Source organism: Rhizophagus irregularis, chromosome 23 (genome assembly GCF_026210795.1).
Source record: "Rhizophagus irregularis chromosome 23, complete sequence".
Taxonomy (NCBI): domain Eukaryota; kingdom Fungi; phylum Glomeromycota; class Glomeromycetes; order Glomerales; family Glomeraceae; genus Rhizophagus; species Rhizophagus irregularis.
Genome location: NC_089451.1, coordinates 3,513,856 through 3,537,451, shown reverse-complemented (window position 1 = coordinate 3,537,451; position 23,596 = coordinate 3,513,856). Strand labels below are relative to the sequence as shown.

At 25.3% G+C, this 23,596-nt stretch overlaps 5 protein-coding genes across 5 annotated transcripts; all 5 read left to right on the top strand.

The window, feature by feature from the left end:
• Nucleotides 1-4,718: 4,718 nt before the first annotated feature.
• OCT59_015708 (uncharacterized protein) lies at nt 4,719-7,847 on the top strand. The gene is made up of 2 exons (XM_066140215.1): nt 4,719-5,755; nt 5,841-7,847. The coding sequence occupies exons 1-2, from the start codon at nt 4,997-4,999 to the stop codon at nt 6,756-6,758; spliced, it is 1,677 nt and encodes a 558-aa protein (XP_066003016.1). The 5' UTR covers nt 4,719-4,996; the 3' UTR covers nt 6,759-7,847.
• A 7,723-nt stretch (nt 7,848-15,570) lies between these two features.
• On the top strand, nt 15,571-17,878 carry OCT59_015707 (uncharacterized protein). The gene is made up of 3 exons (XM_025328149.2): nt 15,571-16,108; nt 16,187-16,257; nt 16,344-17,878. Exons 1-3 carry the CDS (start codon nt 15,803-15,805, stop codon nt 17,467-17,469), a joined length of 1,503 nt encoding a protein of 500 aa, XP_025167889.2. The 5' UTR covers nt 15,571-15,802; the 3' UTR covers nt 17,470-17,878.
• Nucleotides 17,879-20,272: 2,394 nt separating this feature from the next.
• Nucleotides 20,273-20,610, top strand: OCT59_015706 (uncharacterized protein; the record flags this gene model as incomplete). The annotated part of the gene is made up of 2 exons (XM_025328150.1): nt 20,273-20,489; nt 20,573-20,610. The coding sequence occupies 2 exons, from the start codon at nt 20,273-20,275 to the stop codon at nt 20,608-20,610; spliced, it is 255 nt and encodes an 84-aa protein (XP_025167890.1).
• A 249-nt stretch (nt 20,611-20,859) lies between these two features.
• OCT59_015705 (uncharacterized protein) lies at nt 20,860-21,888 on the top strand (the record flags this gene model as incomplete). The annotated part of the gene is made up of 1 exon (XM_025328151.1): nt 20,860-21,888. One exon carries the CDS (start codon nt 20,860-20,862, stop codon nt 21,886-21,888), a length of 1,029 nt encoding a protein of 342 aa, XP_025167891.1.
• Nucleotides 21,889-22,192: 304 nt separating this feature from the next.
• On the top strand, nt 22,193-23,458 carry OCT59_015704 (uncharacterized protein; the record flags this gene model as incomplete). The annotated part of the gene is made up of 1 exon (XM_025321798.2): nt 22,193-23,458. The coding sequence occupies one exon, from the start codon at nt 22,193-22,195 to the stop codon at nt 23,456-23,458; it is 1,266 nt and encodes a 421-aa protein (XP_025167892.1).
• Between the last annotated feature and the right edge of the window lie 138 nt (nt 23,459-23,596).

Here is a 23,596-nt window from a genome sequence, read left to right as displayed (position 1 = left end):
TCTTAAAAAAATATTAATCATACCATTAATTAATTATTTCCAAATAAATAATTAATCTAATATTATTAAATTTGGCCAAAATTAATTAATTTCTGATGATAAATATACTAGTAAGAATTTGGATCAAAAATATTTTAAAATTTACCAACCATTATCTTTTTTTGAAGAAAAAAAAGGTAATAAACAGTAGGAATTTGTGTAATGTTACAAAAGTAAAGTTTTTTAGCAACGGGTAAGTTTTATTATATAATCTCTAAAAGTAGTATACTAACACCCAAATTTTGCATCAATACAAAGTTAGTTGCAAGTTTTAAGTTTAGAGCGAATATTTTTTGTATGAATAATATTAATAAAGTAAAATTATAAAAATTTATTAAAAAAAAGATAACAAATTAATAAAAAAAATTAATTACACGATAGTTAACTTTGTATAAAAAATAGTAGAATTACAAATAATTGAAAATATTATAATTATTTAACTATCATTAATAAAAAAACACACCACTATTAAGTCACACCACTATTAAGTTTTACTTTAAAAGATCATTTTTGATTTCCCACAATTATTTCATTAATAAAATTTATTATCGTAAAAAATAATATATTAAAATTGAAGAAACTTTTTAAATTAAATGCAAACATTATTATATTCTATCAATCAATATAACTGTAACTGCTTTTTTTACATAGATATTACATAGATTATTTCATGAACACTTGATAATTTTCATCCAGTCACTATGGTAGAAAAGAAGGTAAGGGTACGGACGTAGGGTCTAGACCAGGAGCAGGGGCTGGTCGGCTTGGTTGTGGTAATGCAACAGCATTTAACGATACACTAATAAATAAGACAGCCAGTGCCATAAGATGAGGGAAAAGATTCATTTTTTTTTTATTTTTTAAAAAAAAAAGTTGTGACTTTGTGAAGTAAAAAAATTTGATATTCTTTAAATAAAAAGAAAAATAAAATTATTTTTAAATATTTTTTTTTTGAATTTTTGTAAAATTTCTTTTCACACTTTTCGTTATTTTTATAGAAAAAATAAAAAAAAAAATTTTTATGGAATAAATTGGATATATATAGATTTAAGTTATAACTGCAAAAACTGCGGGAATGTAGCACAAATTACTAATTATAAACTTGAATAGAAAAGTCATAATTCTTTAATGCTTTACAATTACGAAAAGATCGTACGGCCTGAATCAAAATTAATATAAAAATAGAAAACGCCTTCTAAATAACAATAAAAAATTATTATTAGAATTTATGTTAAACCAATTTCTAATAAAAATAATCCAAATTGGAACAATGATGTTTCACTTTACAGTAAAAATGTCAAATCAGGCTGAAACTGTGGAACTTTGATCAACATTCATTTAACTTTATTTACTTAAATAGTAAAGTAAAATAGTAAAATGGATTTTCTTCCCCTGAAAATATTTTCGGCGTAATCGGATATTACTTGTATTTGAATAGGACAATCATTACGTAGCTTGTGGAAAAAAGTTGTAAAAAAAAAGGTATGAAAAATAAATCACGTGAATAAATAACGAAAATTTGTCATTCTAATTAAATAATTAAAATTAACTTCTTTAAAGGACAAAAATAAATGACAAAAAAATGAAAAGAATAATAATAAATTGTACGGATGAGTTTCATGATATGAAGTACAAAATAAATGAATATAAACAATCGGGATTAACAATCTTTTCCTTAAAATCCTAAAAAGTCCAACTCTTTAAGCAAAAGATTTTGTAGATTTGTGAAACAAATAATTTGCACCAATGCACCAGTAATGAAACGACAAGAAAGAGGAATAATGAATTATCTTTTAATATCCTTTAATAACCCTTGGTAACCCCTTGTGAGTCCTGGTGGGTGGTATTATAGTATTGTGGTAACCATGAGTGGTGAATATCCCATTCTTGTTCATTTTAATCATGAAACTTTCAAATGTTGAAATAATTGCAACTATGAACAAAATTTTCATATTATTGTTCACTACAATTTGGAAATATTATACTTATGATACATTCTTGTTTCAAATAGAACGCATATCAAAAGTCTTAGTCCTTATGGTTCAATAATTAAAAAGTACAAATAATAAAGGTATTTCATATGAATTTTCCATTTGTTTCAACAAAAAGATAAAAAAAAAAAAAAAAAAAGATATTTCAAACAAGCCAAGAATTCCCTTATGTCCAATGTCTGATATAAAAAGTCCTTAAATAAAACGTACATGAAACAGTTTACAATTTTAACCCTGATTGAATGTGCAGAAATGTCACCTCATCAGTTCATCCATTAATTATAAAGAAGAAAAAAAAAAAAAAAAATTTTTTTTCCCTTAAAAATTATGATTATAATTATGATTATTATGTAATTCGATAATCTTAATCATCAAAAGTTCAATTACACCACTTATTTTATTAACTAAACCATATCAAGATTAAAGCATAAGTACTAATTCGATACGCTATCCGAGTAATTCATCTTATCGGTATTTCTAAAACTTGAATTGGTATGCGGGAATTATTAAAGAAAAAAAAATGAATGTAAGAAGTGAAAAAAAAAAAGAAAAAAGAAAAAAGAAAAAAAAGAAGAAAAAAAAAATTTTTTTTTTAACCTTTTAAACAAATAAAATCATGCGATTGACCTAAACCTTTTTTGATTTATTATACATTATTAGAAAGTTAAATGACTCAAAATAATTTAATAAATAACCTTGTTTAATTAAAAATCGACTGCACGGTCAATTTATAGATTATTATTAACCCGTTATTAAAAAGAAATATTTTTAAAAAAAAATATTTGTTTATCTACATAAGGACATAATTGACAATTTTTCTATTTTTTTCTATTTCGCAATCTAATTATTTTCGCGTAATATTTAAACGATTTAAATATCAGAAAGAAAAATGAAATAATAATTTCCTTAAATGGTTAAACTTGTATAAAAATCACAAAGAAATATTTGAGGGCTGAAAGGATGCATTCTTTATACCGAGAAAGTGGCTTAAAAATTAAGTTTTTGGATCTTGTGAAACGCGGTAGATCTTCAAGATACGATTTAAATTGATACTTGACAGTTTTTTTTTACCGCAAAAAAACCTAAAAAAGTTGAAAATTTTTATGGATAATCGGTGAGTTAATCTTGAAACACAATTGAGTAACCATTAAACAATGGCAAACATTATTTATGAGACAATGGTAAAGAAGTTTAAAACAATGACATTTTAATCTGTAATCTTGTTATAAATCTTTAAAAAAAAAAAAAATTTTTTTTTTAAAATTTTTTTTTTCTCCACAAATTTGCCGACAACGGTATATATATAAAAATAATAAAAAAAAAAAAACATAAATATTTAATCTTTGCATGAAACCTTTTTCATTTTCGTAAGTTTGAATAAGAAAGAAAACCTGATTTATCCATAAAAGTACTTATAGAACAATATTTATAATAATTGAATGAAGCCAACTTGAAAAAAAAATGTTTAATGTTTGCATAAGCATTAAAAAATCATGAAAATGATGAAAATGATGAAAATGATGAAAATGATGAAATGATGAAAATAATGAAATTGTTAAGTTTATGCAATTTAAAACTTTATCCTTCTCCTCAAAGATAATAAATGATTATTGAATGAAACAATATTAATCGTTCGTATTATACTTTATTTATTTATTATTTTATTTTATTTTATTTTATTATTTTTTTTTTTAAAAAAAAAAAATTGAATTTCAAAATAATTTTTATAATAAGAAATGAAAAAATTTTGATGATAAAGGTTTACTGCGGAATAGAAATTTTGACACGGAAATGCCATGGAAACCATTGGAGTATCTTAAAATACATGAAATGAATCAAATATTTGGTTTAAAAAAAAAAAATAAATTCAAATTAATTTCGAAATAAATTTTTTGAATATTTTAAATAATTTAAACAATTTCAAACAATGCAATTCATAAAATTGATGCAGTAATATTTATAATTATATGTTAATGATTTAACTTTTTTTGTTAAATGAATATCTAATCATTCAATCATATCACTAATAAATTGTTCTTTTTATGCATAAAATAAATTGATACGCGTTATTGTTTGCAGAATCATATCTCACAATGCGACTTACCCAGCGCATTGTAATTTTGTAATCATTTATTATTACTAATTTCTTTTCTATCCTCCCCCCCTTTACTCTCTTTTTTTTTAAATATGAAATTTTTTCCTATTATTATTATAAAGTCTCAAATGAAAACAAATTTTTGATCCGTAAATTGACATGTTATGTTTATATTTGACACTCATCATAACTAAATAAAGAATCCCACGCTAGATTTTACAAGTAAAAGTGGCTGCAATCTGCAATTTGGCTGCATTCACATGCATAAATAATTTTTTTTTTTATATTTGCATTCTTCACCAAATCTGTTACGGTATGACTAACGATTAAGAATAGTTGTTAATTTTATTAATTTATTTATTATAATTTTTTTATAAGTTATTTCAATCACAAATCAAATTTATTCAAAAAATTTTTTTTTATCATTCAAAAGAAAGTGTTCGATATTGTTAATTCCCACAGTTCCTTATCCACATGGGGCTTGTGAAAGTATCCAAATGAAGTATTGCGACACATGTCGTATGTCTAAGATTATCGTACTATAGGATCATCTGTTTTATTACTGACTAAATTAAGAAATTTTTTTTTTTCTCGAAAAAAAAATGAAAGGTTAAAGCTGCCTAGGATTTCCTACCTCTAAATGATTCTTTGGATTTTTCCCTTTCATTTTTTTACTTTCACCATTCTTCTCTTTAAGTAATTATTTTCTTAATTTTTCTTTATTTTTTTTTATCCCCTCTTTCCCTCTCCCTCCCCCTCTCAACTCCCCTTCTTATTTCACTTTCCTATAATTTACGAAAAAAAAAATACAAAAAATCAAAAAAAAAAAAAAAAAATTTAATAATTCATTCATCATATTATAATTAACGTAATGGCTCAATCTCCTCCTAATGAAATCTTACAAGAGATTTTTAAGTATATTGTTAATGATATTGATCATTTACATTCGTGTCTTTTGGTCAATAAAATTTGGTGTTCTAATGTCGTTCCAATTTTATGGAATCGTCCTTTTCATTTATTATTACTTCATAATAATCATTTATCTCATCAAATAATTTCTACTTATCTCTCTTGTTTGGATAAAGATGAAAGATCTAAATTAGATCTAAATGGAATTACAAGATCTTTATCTTCTTCTTCCTCTTGTTCTTCCGATTCTTCCTTTTCTTTCTCCCCTTCTTCCTCCAATTTTGAATTACCTTTATCTTCATATCCTATAATTCCTTCTCGTCCTCCAACTCATAATTATCCTTCTTTCTTACGTCATTTATCATATTTCTCTTTTGTGGCTTCTATACAAGAATGGTGCGCTGTACATAATAATTGGAATCCTTATGCTATACGTAAAATTGTTCAAGCTTTATTCCGTCTTTTCGCGAAATTTTCTCCAAGTTTAGAAACTTTGGTTTTTGTGATGGATATGGATAATATTACAAATGGTTTAATGTTATTTGATGATAATTATCATGATTTTAATGGTACCCTTGTTACAAAAAGAAATTTATCCATCTTACGTGAATCTATCGTACGTAATTGGATTTCACATATTAAAGAAATTGAATTGGCTGGAGATTTTGTTATTGATCAAAATTTTCCCGTTTTGTTGACAATTTGTAAAGATTTGAAAAAAGTAAGTAATATTTAATAATATACTCTATATATATAATAAAATAATTAAACATAAAATAAATAAATTTATATATATATAATTTCAGATGGAAATCAGGTTACCTGATTTTGAATACGATGAAGATGGAAAACATTATGACTCCAGCGTAGAAATGTCTGCTAGATTCATTGAATTACAAAGAGATCTTAAACATTTTACTCTTCGTGAATCACATTATCCAAGAGCCATTGGAGTCGCTTTAAAACGTCAAAAATCTTCTTTACGTCATGTAGAATTCATTGACACCGTATTTGATGAATGGTGCCCATTGGATTGGATTCCATATTGTAAACGATTGGAATCTTTAACTTTTATTGATTCTGAAATGTTAATTGCAAAGATTTTAACTCCACTTCGATTATCACCTTTAACTCAACTTAAATCTTTGACATTTAAAGAAGATCCTGTTCCAATTGATATTTTAGAAACTCTTATTCATTCATGTAATATCAATTTAAGAGAGATCGTATTTGGTTGGCCTGAAGATTGTAAACAAGATGGTTACTCATTTATTTTAAATTCCATTTCAAATTTTTGTCCAAATTTAACAAAATTGGGAGCTACCATTGGTCGTAATGAAATTCCTGAATTATTTCTCATATTAAGTAATTGTAGACATTTACAACGTTTAGAGATTTATGGTAATGGATGTTTGTTAGACGTTAATGAAATTTTACCTGAATTGGGTAAATATCTTCCTCCTACATTAGGTGAATTGGATATTGGAGCGAGATGGAGATTTAGATCCGATATTTTGGCCCGTTTCTTTGGAAATTCCAAACATGTTCCTTTATACAAATTTGTTATTCAAATTTGTGACTTTATTAATGAAGAACATCTTAGAGTGATCGTAAGACATTCTATGAGTTCTTTAAAATATTTTACTTTTTGGGATAGAAATTTTTCTGTTACTCAAGAGGGAATGGTGAAGGCAAGCGAATGGTTGAGGAAATCAGTCGCTTAATTTTTTTTTTATATATATATAAAGGTTTTTTTGGGTTTATGGTTTGTGGGTTTGTGGGTTTTTAGAGTTTAGATTTCTTTCTTTTTTTTCTTTTTATCTTCTCTTTTTTTTTTAATTAACGAATTAACGGTATGTATATATTATAATAATGGGTACTTATTGAGAGTGTTATTTATTCCTACTTTTATTTCTTTTTTTTCTGGTAAGAGCATATATAATTTATATGCAAAAAAATATAATTTTTTTTTTCTAAAAAATGATTTTGCTTTGGGCAAGGTAAAATCACTAAGATTTCTGAGGGCAAAAAATATATTAATAATTTTTATATAGAAAGGTGAAATATTTTATTTATTTTTTTTTCACCTTTATTATCAAATTTTATTTTCTCTTTTTTTTTTTTTTTTTTTTGTTTATGGAGCACAAAAAAAAAAAAAAAAAATTTTAATACTTTTTTTTTATGATTACACACATATTTTTTTAGTAACTATTTAGGTTACAGTTAATTTTTTTTCTCCTCTCCCGTTTTAAAAAAAAAAAAAATTTTTACTTCTACTACTAATAATATTATTTTTTTTATATTTACTCTCCTTTTTAACTTACTTTTTTTTTTTTTTTAAAAAAAAAACTAAGTGTGCACACTTATAGTTTTAATTATTCAGTTATAGCTTTTTATTATTATCAATTATAACTTACGATTACAAAGCATAAAAACCTACAAAATAATATAAGATTTTTTATAATTAATATATATTATATATATTATATATATATTTTTTAATTTTCCTTTTTGATTTTTTATTGTGACACGAAAAAATTCAAAGAGTTACATAAATAAAACAATTTTCAAAGTTCTCCTTAGTACTCTACTACTACTACTACAATACTACTACATAATACTTATATATAACTTGTTTAGTTGTTTGTTTTTCTGGATAATCTCGTGCAAAGTTGACTTATTTATCCCATGATATAATTGCGTCACGCAACTTGATTGGGTAAAGATTTTTCCGTGAATAATTAAACAGGATTAATAACCCCGTGCAAGAATACCGAAAAAATAAAAAATGTTCATTACAAAAAGGCAAACTCATATTATGCGAAAGGATTAAAGTAAATTAAAGTGTAAAAAATATGCGAATTTACTATTTTTAAACACAATAAAAAATATGGTAACCGATAATTGGTAACCTAATATCCGATAATTAGTAATATCCGATAATTATATAATATCCGATAATTGGTAATAGCAGAAATTTTTTTTCCCTCCATCTTTGTTAAGAATGAATACTAATTAATTAAATATTTACTTAATTGGATAATTTGATATGTGGGCGTCATTATATGATCTTTTTTTATTTGAATAGTTGCGAAAAATCAAAGTTAGCGAATGTTTCGTCCTTAATATAATCAAAGTGAAAATGAAAAGACAATTAAGCCATTATATTTTTCTTGATCATATGTAATAAAATTTTCCAATGAATACTTGTGTTACATATTATTTATATTATTTATTATTTATATTGAATGATTAGTATCGAAAATGATACTCCAACGTGGGCAGCATGGGTTAAATGAAAGGTAATTTGAAAAATTATTATTATTATTTATTATTATTATATATTATTATTATTATTATTATTATTATTATTATTATTTATTTTTTTAAAAAAAAGGAAGAAAATTTTTTCGCTTATAAAAAAAACTTTACAACGAGAACAAGTTACTCTAAATTGCGAACATAATAAATCAACGAAGAAGGCTTTTTAAGTTTTTACAGCAGGTAAAGGAAGAAGCCAGAAAGCGAGTGCGCAATAAAAAAAACTTTTATTTTTTTTCCTATTCAAAAAACCAATGAAAATTTTTATGAGAATAAGCGAACCAATCAAAAGAGAGTATTATATGCAGAGAAAAAGCCGACCAAAATGACACATGATACAAATGATTGGATTATTTTTTTCGTTCAAAAACAAAAACTTTTTCTTTTGAATCAAAAAAAGGCTCTTAATAATTTTTTACACAATATGTATTACATTTTAGTATTTTAAGTGATATTTTTTTATGACCGAACATCGACTGATACGTTTATTACTTTAACAAATATCTTTTGTAATAAAGAGAAATACCTGATATATAATTTTAACTAAATACTTTATTACTTTAATCCACGTAATAAGGTTGTAATCTAATGCACGAAAAAACGCAGAAAAAGTACAAGTACGACATAACGTACAAACATAACGTAATATCATTACATAAATCTTACGCCATTAAATAAGCTTAATCGTTTAAGGCTGCGTTTATCTCCATTTAGCTATTTCCTTTCTCGGTCTCTCGATCTAATAAATCCAAATATGTATTCTTTAAAAAAAAATGTTTTCTTTTTACATTAAAATATTAAATGAACAATGGTTTTATTAAAAGTTAATTTCAAGTAATAATAAAAATAATAATGCATATGATCTAATTTTTTTTTTTTCGGCCGAACTATTTTTTTTTATCAATCAAGATTGATTAGTACACTTGGATTAAAGTATTAAAGTTCAAGTGACAAGTGATAATGACAGTTTTTAACCAATAATTATTTGATAAATTACAAGCCGCTCATTTTATAAGTGTCATATATAATACACGTACTACTGAATATATGTGTTTTATGTGTCATATAATACACGTACTACTGAATATGTGCGTATACACGTATGAAGTATGAACGTTCAGCAGTCATATCTAACCGTAATAAAACAATTCTCACGAAAGAAATTGACTTTTAAAATATATTTATTAGTACTCAGTTTGTCATCAGTTATACACATAATTTTAATTCACGTAATAAGATATAATTTCGATTTTGAAGAGTTTTTGTTTTTATTCTTTCAAAAAAAAAAAGGTCTAACCGTTATAAATATTAATATATACTAAATCATGTTTCGGCCGAAAAGAAAAAAAATGTTTCGGCCGAGCCACCAAAGAGATTGACAAAAATCTTTTCTTTTTTTAAAAAAATCTATACTTGAAAGTTTAAACTGATTATCATAAGAAAAATTTAAATTTAATCTTTTTTTTCATTCGAAATTTTCCCATTTGTAGACAGAAACGTCATATCTCATCCGCGAAAAAAAAAACACAAAAAATTCAATGAATCGAACAATCTGATTAATAGATGAATAACATAATTATTTATTACTTTTACCACGATTTACTAAATTTAATTTAATTGAAAAACGATTTTCATTACGAAAAAAAACATGTAAAAAATCAACATGCATTATATTGAGTATTACTATCCAATCAAATCTTTCATACCTTTCAATTCGGCCGAACTACAAACAAGATTTATTTCGGCCGAAGAAAATCATTTTTAACTTTGTTCATATTTGTCAATGATCAAAAGGGAAAAAAAAAATATTACTTTATTACGTTTAATTTGAGTCACACTTTTTTACTGGACTAAAAAAAAAAATTCCTTTTAACCATATATAAATGTCCGTACGACATATACTAATACATTTTATATATCTGTATAATATGTATAGTATGATAGTTATCATACGTAAAAAATTTACCTTGATCACCAAAATTGATTAACAAACTCAGAAACTTAGTTATATAGTTGATACACGTGAATCGATTACGTATCTAGAATTTATTATTAGTATGAATATCAATAAGGGGTAAATCCGGAATTAATCCGGAATTAATTATAGATTCAAATTAAGGAGCCTCCGTTATGTCTATTTTAAAGTTTATCATTATACATATAGTAATTTTTAAGATATATTCAATACAGTAATGTATACCAAGAGTCCAAAACATAATAAATTCTCACTAAATTAAGAATTCAAATTAATTACATAATACTGTATATACAGTACTGTATAATTTTGTTTTAATCAATATATTTATAAAATGTATTATTTTTCATCATGTCATTATTCTTGGAAATCTGAATTATTTTTGGTTCATTTTAAAACAAGATTGGTTTGACACGATTCGGCCGAAGAAATAAACAAATAAACAAAAAAGTTCTATTAATCAAGGAGCATTTTCTTGTTTATTTTCTTTTATATAATTTTAATTACAGCATAAACCTTAAAACTATATAAATCAATCGGCCGAATAATGAAACGCGTTCGTCATTTATAAGGTATATCTTTGATTTATTAATCGAATATTTCGTAATGTTTACATTCGAATTCGGATATCATGGATATTATGGATATTATACAAACTTCTGCGTACTTTGAAATAAAGTTTTAATAACATAGCGGCATAAAATAAAACCGAATCATCAATCGTATCAATTGTGATTATTTGAAGTGATACTCAATCACAGTTATCACATTCAATCACTTCATATACATTTTAAAAATTCTTTCAATAATAAAAATAATTATATATTTATGTTGAAACATTTCATTTATTCCTAATGGAAATAATTATGACTAAAAAATATTATTCAAACGTCCGAGAAAATGAAACGCGTACGTCGATCATGAAGATGTCAATGAAAAAAAAAGTCTTTCATATTATGATGGAATAATTATTATTTGTTTACAGATTACGGCCGAACAAGAATTTGTTATTTTCCTCATTTTATTCTCGGTCCAAAGTTCCTTTGTTGTAATTTACCTGTTACGACAAAAAAAAAAATAATAATCATAATAATATTACTGTAATAATACATTTTCTTCCAATAAATTTGACGAATAAGCTGCAAAAGCAATTATAATAATTTAGTTAAGACGCGTCAATTTCAGTAATAAACTCGCTCGTTATTAATTTTACTACGTAACGTCTTCTTGAAAACTGCGGTACCTGTGTCACAGTTATCACAGTTGTAACAGTGTCACACTACACACTATATATCTACATTCTATACACGTATTGTAATATTGATCATTTAATACGTACTACAATCCTTTTTGAATATTCGTTTCGAATTTTAAAATAAGGAAACATTAAATTGCCTTAATAGTCAGAACATATTATTATTAGTATACAATATACATTTATGTTTTAACTATTATAACTGATGATTTCTAAATTTAAAATCCTTATTTGTGTCCTTTGGAAAAAAAAATTTGGATAAATTACTTTCAATAATGGTTATAAATAGTTAGCGTTGTCCTCTTGCGAACAAAGTTAATAAATAAATAATTCATGCAATATTACGGCCGAGAAAATGTGTCAGTTGACATAAAAAAAAAATGGATAAGGTTATCCAAAAAAAAAACAATTACGTGATTCAGAATTTCGAATACACTTTATTCTATTATATATACAATATATTTTCTGTTTGTGATAAACTTAATTCAAATAAATCCTTTTATTATCACTGATGAAGCGTAGTTAATGTGGATGTGTATGGCTCATTGTCATTTAATGTGCCACTTTTTTTAACTTGCTTTGAAACTTTTTGTGGTGGCAATGTAATGAATGTATATGGCGCGTCCAAATTTATTGTTAAAGGAATCCAGTAAAATGATTTATAATATATTTCCAGATCTTAATACGTACAGTTCACCTGAATCCTATGGGTTGGAGATTGAAATTCGTTATAGTGAGAAATTCATTTATACTGATATTATGAATAATGATAGTATTAAGATAGATTTACAACTGATAAATGATGTACTTCATGCAGTTAATATAATCCCGGCAATCTCGTTCGTTAAATTATAATAACAAAGTCTATTTGATAACTAATCAAGTAATCGTAAAATATGAACCATAATTATGATATAGTATTGTTAAACTACCATGTACTTTTGGTGAGGAAAGCAAGAATGTCGCAATGATATTTGTCTGCGAGCTCAATCGAAAAATTGCTTGGAGATTATTGAAATGCGATTTCGTGCAAGTTATTCTAATTATTCTTTGGAAAACTAATAGTCTCCCGATGAAAAAATACTGTTCGCTTGAAGAGCCGATGAAAAAATACTGTTCGCTTAAAGAGCGTAAGAAATATGTAAATAAACCAAAAATAAACCTTACATTTCATAGGAATATCCTATTGGTTTGAGCACAATTAAATGAAACCTGTTATTATAAAACCTTACATTTCATAGGAATATTCTATTAATTTTGAACCTGTTTATTAAATACGTTTAAATTTTGTAAATAAACATTTTTACCTTCAGAACGATAAATTTAATAATTAATTAATTACAAAACCAATAGTTTAAGTTAATTACACAAATTATGAAACTCTTATTTTTCTCCTCAAATAAAAAAAAGAGTTAACAATTTAACCTTATCGAAATAAAGTTTATTGTAATAAACTTTGCAGTGACATTGATCACAATATTCCCCATAAAAAAATTTTCTAGAAAAAACTCCGATAAATGATCATTTTTCTAGTTTTTTAACTTTTTATTCCAATAAAAAAACTCCGACTATGATCAATTTTCAAAAAAAAAATTTTTTTTAATAAGTTGTGTCGAAATAAAATAATTACAAAATTTTGATAATATGAACGAGAACTTTTTGTCTAATTGAATTTGGTCATAAACATACGCCTTATTCCAATAAAAAACTCCGACTATGATCAATTTCAAAAAAAAAAATTTTTGTAGTTGTGTCGAAATAAAATAATTACAATTTTGATATGTGAACGAGAATTTTTTGACTAATTGACTTTGTACAGTATTTGGTCATAAACATACGCCACAATTCCGTGGTAATAATATAACCGCAATATTCGGTCGGAATTAACATTGGCCGTATTCAACATATTCCAATAACAACGCCTACATGCGCTCGAGATTATAATAAATTAATACTTCTAATGAAAATTTACTTTAAAATTAATAATGCGAATTGCGGAGAATTAATGTGCATTCTCCACTTTTATATAGCTTCTTATTTTCGGTTATCATTATTCACATCGGTATTTTCCATAAACGCTGGTGCATATAATGAATCGGGCATATTCGGGCTCCGCCGTACGTTTTGTTTTGTAATTCTGGAACAAGGATGTTAAAATATATTTTAAAAAATTCTGTTTCCTTTATGTAGTTCAAAAGATAGGAATAAAAATTACAAAAATACAAAAATAGCCCAGAATACGATATTATCGTTATGAAATATGTGAATTCATTGGATTCATCTCAGATATAATAACTACTCGATTAAGTATTTATAATGTAAAAGGTCGAGATTCGGAGATGATTACTAATTTTAAAACTTGGGTAATCCGTCGTTATTGTCGTACCAGGCTCGTCCACCAAATCATTCACATATATTATTTGCCTTATTTAGGTTCTATGAAAAATTTTAAATTTAATTTTAATTAATTTGACTAATTTAAGCTTCGTTTATTATGCATTCGGCCATTGAATTTTTTATAATCCATTTAAAAATGTTGAGTATAAAAAAAATTTTTTAAAAGAACAATAGATATTTATGGTCATTGAGAAAAAAAAGATGTGAAGAGGTTTTGTTTATTATAATTTCCCCTATTAATTTTTCCCGAAAGATAGAATGATTACAATACACGTAAAAAAAAGTTATCGATCTTTGTGAAACAAGTAGAGCGCTACATTTCTTAAAAATTTTAGGAAATTTTAATGAGCTATTGAAATTTCAATTAAAGGCGTTAAATAAACAACGTTAAATTCGGAGATTTATTATTAAGAACGCGGATTCGCGAGGTAACCAATCAAATTTACCACTGAAAAAAGGCCCATATAAATTTATAGTTATTAATAGCACTCAATATGGTGGTTGGTGGCGCATATAAGATGTTGATCAACAAATTCGGGTATTAAGTCGATAAAAAAAATTTTTTTTTAAACCAGATTTTCTTTTCTTTTTTTTCGGGTATTAACCATTTTGCTATACAACCTTGAAAAAAAAAAAATTTTTTATTTTAATAATAACGGAAAATATCGGGAAAATATTATGTAAAATGAGATACGGGTATGAATACTTACATAAAGCTGAGGTTTTTGTGAAATCGATTGTATCCGAATAGTTTTATGAAGATTTATGTTAAAAACGGGAAGAATATATTTGACAACTATGATGCCCGTTTTTGTTACTTTTACGACATCATTACAACATTTAAATTTTCTTTAGGTGACAAATAGATCGATGCACGTCATTTTTGTGTCAACTTGATTTGCCACGCAATTAGGTCCGTGCCACTATAATGCTATATATGCTATATATGCAATATGTAATGCGCCATCAAGTCAAATTATTATTTTTTTTTTAAAAAAAAATAAGCAATCACATAATGATGTTTACGTAAAATTTTCTTGATAACAAAAAGGTTCGGCCGCAATTTACACATTTTATACATTTTATCACTTTGACGAATCGTATTTTTAATGTAATTGCTCCTTTTTTATATTAATTTCTTTTTTATATTAAATTGGTATTTTATATTAAAATTTTACTTTGTTTTTTTCGCTAAAACAAGAGATATATTACGGACTTTTTGGGAATTCCTAAATTTATCTATCCAATTAAGTTTAATTAGATCGGAGTAATTTTCTGCTTAATACTGTTAATACTTGTTTTTTTAAACTGTTAATTATAAAATATCCTAATGTGGCTCAAAAATGATTGTGGCTTGAAAATAAATTAATTCAAATATAAATAATGTCACAAGCCAAGTGTGATAAAAAAAAAAAGTGATAACTTTGAAAAATTAATTTTGGATTTTCTCACACAATTTATACAGTCGGCCGAATAAAATGAAAATCTTATACTTTTTTATACTCACACCACCCTTAAACATACATATATTCCCATAATCCTATTTTAAACAATATATTTTTATTTTTTTCGGTTATTTTTTCAGTTTATTATAATAATCCTTAAGAGCAAAAAAAAATGAATATATATAGAACCCCCTTATTCCCCACAAAGATTTTTAGCAAAAAAAAAAATAAACAAAAATAAATAAGTAAAAAAAAAATTATATAATAATCTAGAAAAAATTATTTATATATAAAAAAACTCTTTTTTTTTAAAAAAAAAAAATCATAATTTACACAATTTACACAATTTACATAATCTTTCAAAGTTTAATCACCATGATTACTTTTGTAGAAGCACCAACAATCAATTTACTAAAATTATTTGGATGGTTATTTCTAATAATTCTTTCAAAATTCATAATAAAAATGGTTTACAACGCGTATATAAGTCCATTAAGAGTAATTCCGGGACCAAAATTATGTTCATTATCAGAATTTTCAATTATGATAAGAAGGCCTGAAGGTCGTGTTTTTGAATGGTTTTATCAATTACATCATAAATATGGTAGCGTTGTAAGAGTTGGTCCAAAATTCATTTTATTTTCTTCCAAGGAAGCTGTTAGACAAATTCTCGTCATCAATGTATGTATCTATTTTTTTTTTGTTTTTTTTTTGAAATAAAGTTGAATTCCCATTTCTTACATGTTTTTATTTCAATAGGATTTACCAAAAATTGACTCTATTGCTGGAATTCGAGCTGACCCAGAAATTGCAACTTTATTCTCTGCAACGTATGTAATTAATTAAATTTGTATACAGTAACAAGTATATTATATGTGCACGTGACTAATTTTTATTTTCCTCTCTCCTTTTTTAGTGATCGAATTTTTCACAAACAACGAAAACGTTTATTATCACCTGCATTCTCCATTAAATATATCGCATCACTTGAACCATTAATGCAATCATGTATAAATGTACTTGTCGATAGAATAAAGACCATCTCATCAATCACAAGTAAATCTGACTTGGCACTTAAATTTAACGAAAATGGTTTACCAATCGTTAATATTCATCAATTAATTCAAGCAACATCATTAGATATTATTGGAGAAACGGCATTTGGAGAATCATTTAATTTAGTTGAAAAGGGTGATCATCCACTTCCAGGAAAAGTTTTTCAAGAATTAAAAAGACGTGTATTATATCATACTTTTCCTTATATGAGACCATTTTTAAAGAAAGATTCTTGGACGGACGAATTTATTCAAAAGATTATTAAAGAACGTAGAAATTTAAATGCTCAAGGAAAAACACGTGAAGATATCCTACAAATTATATTGGACACTCGAGATGAAGTAACAAATGAGGGATTAAATGAATTTGAAATTCAAGATCAAATTATGGAATTTTTAATTGCTGGTAGTGATACAAGTTCTTTCAGTATCAATATGGCATTAATTATGTTACTTCATCATCCAGAGAAATTGCGTAATCTTATAAATGAATTATCATCAGCTTTTCCTAATGGACCTCAATCACTAAATCATGAAAATCTTAAAGATCTTAAATATCTTAACGCGGTTATCAATGAAATTTTACGTCGTTTCCCAGCAGCAATGGGTGGAATATTACGTCAAACGAACAGTGATATGATGATTGATGGATATTTCGTACCAAAAGATACAATTGTATCAGCATCAATATATCAAGTACAACATTCAAAAGAAATTTGGGGTGTAGATGCTGATGAATTCGTACCAGAACGTTGGATAAATGGTGATTCCGTAAAATTAAAACGAAATATTTTTACATTTGGCGCTGGTTCAAGATTATGTATTGGAAATAATTTTGCTATGATGGAAATAAGATTAGTATTAGCTTCTTTATTATTAAATTTTGAATTTGAAATGGTAGAAAAGCAAGATTTACAAATTGTACAATTTATTACTCCAAGTTTAAGGAGTAAAAAGTTTGATGTTGGTATCAGAGTTAGAAATTAAAAAGACAAAATTATAATTTTTTGGACATTTTTTAGGCCTTTTTTTTGAGGCTTTTTTTCAGGCTTTTTTTTGAGGCATTTTTTAGGCTTTTTTTTTCGGTGGATAATTTTCTTTGTTAAATATTTACTAAATTTTGCGATTTATTTTATAATACCTCACTTTTATTATCTTTTTTTTTTAATTTTATTATATTTTAAATATCTTTCAATGGTTCACATTATTTAATGGGAACCTTGTAATATATTTGTTTTCTTTTCTTTCTTTTTTTCATTCTTATTTTCGTGTAATATACTTTTTTAATTTCGATTTTTTTTATTTATTTCGAAAGTAAGAAGTAGTAATGTTAGAACAAAAATTATTTATAAGACATAATCAATAAAAAATAATAATTACAAAAATTAGATTATTTAATCTCTGTTGCATAAGTTTTTAAGTTTTTAAGTAATGCTTTGATTGGTCAAAATTTCGTGATCATGCTAAAAATACCTGTATTAAAAAAAGACTTTGAAGTTTGAACACTCATATATATATATATATATCCTTCTATCTAATAAAGTTCGAATGCTGCTATTATTTAATCTCAAAATTAAATATTTTAAGTCATTTATTTAAAGCTATGTTTAGGGTGCAGTAACACCTGCAACTATGCACAATATTGCACATGCAGTCATGCACTTAGAAAGGGCGTGAAGAAAAATAGATTCAAAGTTTTCTTAAACTCAAAGTACTTTCTAATATACTTTAAATCAAAAGAAACCAACATATTTTATGAAATACAATTTTTAATGGCCATTACAAATTTATTTAAATTAGATTAATTTTTCTACTTTAAAATTTTTTTTAAAAAAAATTTAACGTTCTATCGACAACATTATACGGGAATGCATTTATTGGATTGCTTGCACGTGCAGAAAATAGAGGGACTCTAAGTCCCAGGCTTGGGACCAAGCTATGGTATGCATATAAAGAGGGGTGTGCACTTATAGAGGCAGTTATGTGCATTGGAAGATTGGAATCTTCCAATTCTTCTAATTCCAACCTTCCAATGCACATCACTGCATTACTGTATATAGTTACATGATTATTTGCATCATTCATGATTTCAATACGAATCTTTAGGAAGAATTTTTGCGGACATATGAATTGAAGTGAAATTTTTTCAAAATCACTCCTTGATAATATTTCAATATTAGTTAATATATACTGTATAAGGTAAATCTGTAAAGGTCACGCTATCCTACCGTTAGTAACTAAGCGGTAAAATGGTTCATTTCTAAATACTATTACATGTTAATTACACTTTGCTGCAGAACTGCGACATCTCTTCAGTACATGTTATCTCGACCTATTATATTGGTTAATAATGATGGGCAAAAAAAAATGTCTTTACTTACCAATGATTTTTATCCAACTGAATGTATTGGAATCCATTTATGTACATCAAATAATTTTTATCTCCTTGTCAAACCATATTATTTTAAATTCCTAAAAGGAAGTAATATGTTTCAATGCATATAAATTTTCACAAAATTTATCGAGATAGCTGCCAAGCGATCGGTGAATAAATTAACCGATCGAAAACTAGTTAAATTTTGAAATTTTGGCTATTTAAAGTAATCAATAATATATATGAAATTACCAATTAAAGAACAACAATAGGTACAAACTATTTTCATTATCTCTATTATTTCCACGAATTACATAGTCGTGTTCACGTAAAAAAGTTTGCGGCAAACAAGTGACAAACATAGGAGAATTAAATCATAAAATTTCTAAATCTCTTTAAGTATGAATATCTGAATTTTCTATTGGCATTGAACAATGTTCTAATTGTTGCCATAACGATTACCATCTGTTACTGGTCAATAAATGGGCGAGCCGCCTAGCAAATATGTAAGGCTCAGTACGGTATCATCTTGAAGAAATATGAGCTTCTTATGAATAATTGCCACCTTTAAGAGGATTACGTAATAACAATATCCATAGTTCTCAATACATTAATTGGTTTATTTGCGGAAAACGTAAAAACGTACTAATTTTTTTGGGTAACACACAACAATTGCAACACGTACCTATGTGAGAATTTTTTCGTATAGTATTTTAAGCCTTTTAAAAACGTGTAAGACTTAAAATTCACCTACAGTACCTCCACTACTAGACTTTTACCGTTGTTACTAGCATATATATAGCATTGTTACGAATTGTTATGAATTTCGCTTTCTACTTGGAACTTTGGAGTTTTTGAATAACCTTTTGTAAATATAAAGATAAGATTGTATTTAAGAAAATGGAATACACATTTTTTATAGAAAATGAAAGAGTGAACGTAATTTATTTTTATTATGTAAGTCTTCGTCCCGTGACTGTTAAAAGGAACGTCAATGTTAGTGGGATATGTAGTATAAACATCATTATCTCAACGTTAAGTTATCTTCTTTAAAGAATTCTTTTCGAATTTAACGTATGACTAGTCGTATCTGACTCATTTTATGTAATCTAGTTATCATATGATTGTTACAATAAATAAATAAATGTTCAAAAAAAAAAATTTTTTTTTTCTAAATAGAACATTTTATTTAATTGAACATAATTGATATTAAATCACGGTAATTTTCGAATTCGGATAAAATAGAAAATTCTCAAGTTTACAAATTAGGTAGGACATAATATGTAGGCATTGAAAATTGAGATTATCAAAATTTAGATATTTATATTCACTTTAAAAGTACTTATTTAGTATAAAATCGATCTCTATGAAATTTTGATTGAAATTTTTTTACGCAGATAATTTAAATTTAACAAAATGCCATCAGAAAAGAAATCTAGCGTGCTTACTAATGATATTAAAGATGAAACTACATTACAAAATCAACGAAAAGAGTATAAAGATTGTTTATCATGTCGTTTAATCGGTGTAGCAACATTTATGGGATTAGGTACTTATACATTATATCATTCTTTTGTTCATAAACCTAAATTGAGCAGAGGATATAGATTTGGATTAACTCTCGTTGGAATAGGTAATTATTTATCCGACTTTCACATATAATTATTAATAATCATCCTGCTTTGTAATTTATTTCTTTGTTTTCTTTGTAATTAGGATTTATGCAAGTCGGGGTTTTTCGACTTTTAAATTAAACTATTCTTTGTATTATTATTCAATTATATCACGTGCAGTACGTGTTTACTTTTTTGAATTATTCCCGCTATTGTATTTGTTACATTTAATTGATATCTTATCTGATAAGAAATTGTTTATATTTATCCAATATCCAATATCTATATTAAAGGTTTATTATTAAAAAAAAAAAATTTTATCCAATTTCTTTATTCTTTACATTGAAGGTTTATAAAAATTCACCTTTCTTTTCTCTTTTCATTTAACCAATGGAGGATTATACGTATTTATTGTCAAAACAAACATCAGAAGATGATTATTATGATTATAATAATAATAAATTATATTTTACATATAAACAACAAGGTTGTTTGGGTATTCAACAATCAAGAATAAATGGTACATTTCACGTTCGTTATCCAACAAATTCTCCATTAAAAGTTGAAAAAATAGATATTATATTTAGTGGAATTGGTATGGTACAATGGAATGAAGGGGATAAAATAAATTATGCTGAAACCAAATATTTTGAATATTCATCTTGCGTTTATAATGAAGAAGAAAATCATCTTCTAAGTTATTCAGATTTACCTTTTGAATTTATGATACCTGAAAATATTCCTTCTAGTATTTTATCAATTCCTTCTAAATTAACAAATCATCTTAGTAAAGCGAGAATTTATTATTCTATAAAAGCAATAATTACGAAACCAAAGAATTTATTAAAAAAATCAAAGAAAATTGTTGAAATAGAATGTCCAATAACAAAATATGTTCAACAAAAGGAGATTGAAAATCAAAACTCAGTTATATTAACGAAAAAACTTGATAATTATGAATATTCCATTTTATTCGATAAGACAAAATTCGATCAAAATTATAATAATATCATAAATTTACCTTTAAGTATTGAAAAAGGGATTCTAAAAAATATTAAGAAAATTCAAATTAGTTTAAAAGAAAATTACTTATTAAAAGTAGGAAATAAAACTCATTTGATAAAAAATGTATTATTTAAAAAAGTTATTAATAAGGAAAAAATTTCTCGTATTGAAAATAATAATAACAATATTAAATATTTAATTAATTGTAAATTATGTTTATATGGAAAAAGAATTCATAATAGCGTTAAAACTGATCTAATTAATATTTGGCATCAAGTTAATATCGATATATCCTTAAAAGGTAGAAGAAAAATTAGAATATTTGAAAAGGTAATTGATATTGTTAGTGCTATTAATAATGATATAAATGTTATAGAGTCAGATGTAGAAGAATGTGAATATGAGACATGGTGATTGTTAAACATATTGATTGTATGCAAAATTTTTAAATAATATTTAAATAATGGATTATCTATAACTATATTTATTTTTTTTGTGTTCTTGGTATTTATTAATGAATAAATGAAATTCCATATATATTTTTATTGAATTGAGAAAAAAGGGTAACAATGGTCAGGTCATTTCTATTTAAGTACTCATTCAATGTATCGCAATCATCCAATAATATATTATAGGAATAGGTTAAGCTAAATTCTTTTCCTTATAAATACTAGAATAAATAACCTATCTCTCTCTCGGTTAATTCTCATCTTTTATTATGGCGACGTCTATACCAAACGTTTCAAACGATTTTACTCTTTTATATAATCCAAGTTGGGGTTATAATCGTTGTAGTACGAAAGCTTACTTTAAATCTCCAAATCCAACAAATTTTCAACATGGTTTTTATGGCATAGAAAATTCAACTATAAGAGGTTCCTTTCACTTATGTTATCCGGTAAACTCTCCATTATACACTAATAAAATTGAATTAATTTTCGAAGGTAAACAATCCATTTCTTGGAAAGAAAATAATAATATTATTAATGATGAAAAAATTATATATAAACAATCGAAAATAATATGGAAGTCTAAAAACAATAATTATGAAGAACTTTCTACTTTAGATTTACTTTTTGAATTTCATTTACCGGATAATTTACCTTCTACAATAACTTCCCTTAATGTTAAAAGTTATGGTGAAAAAATTGCTGGTGGTGTTGCAGGTAATGGAACTGAAGTAGGTCATATTACTTATGGTTTACGTGCGGAAATATTTCGTCCAATAAATATTTTTAAATTACAATTAAATCAAAAGAAAATTGTTGATATTTGGTGTAGAATTCAAAGATGGCAAAGTTTGGAGAGTTTAAATACTTTTGATAGACCTTTTAGATGGGTAGATTCTAATGATGATATTCGTTATGATGTTGAATTGGAGAAAACTATGTTCAATTATAAAGATACGATTAATATTCCAATGAAATTTTTTATTAATGATTTGGATAAAGTTAAAATTAAAAAAATTTGTGTTAGAATTAAAGAATATCATGAACTCAAGATCAATGATAAATCGAAAAAAATTGGAGGTTTCGTAGTAACTGATACAGCATTTGGTGAACAGGCTAAAAAATTAAAGACAAATAATGATGATGATTATTATTTTTTTAAAATGAGATTAAATTTAACAAAAACTAATTTAGGTAGAAAATTAAATTGTTCTGTGAACAATGAAATGATTAATATTCGACATAAATTAAAAATCAAAATTTATTTAGAGAATTCGAATTTACCTTCAATCGATTTAGAAAAAGAAATTACTATTTTAAATTTTGCCACAGAACAAGACACTTCAGAACAACATCGTTTATCGAATACTTGGTTTTATCATAATGAATCTAAAACTGAAGAAACCCTTGTAGAAACAAATGTCGCTTGCCATGGTAGAACGAAAAATAGAAATAAATATGTTACATCTCAAAAGAAACGGTTTACTTTATTTGGTGTAAAATTTAGTGGCAGGAACACTAGGAACACTGATTAATAATCATTCATATTGTATATTTTTCATTTTCATTTTTTTTTTTCCTTATATTCCTTTATATATGCATATATATGTATAAATATATGCGCATTAATTTTTTAAATTAGAACATTATTATATTTCATCCGTTTGTAAATA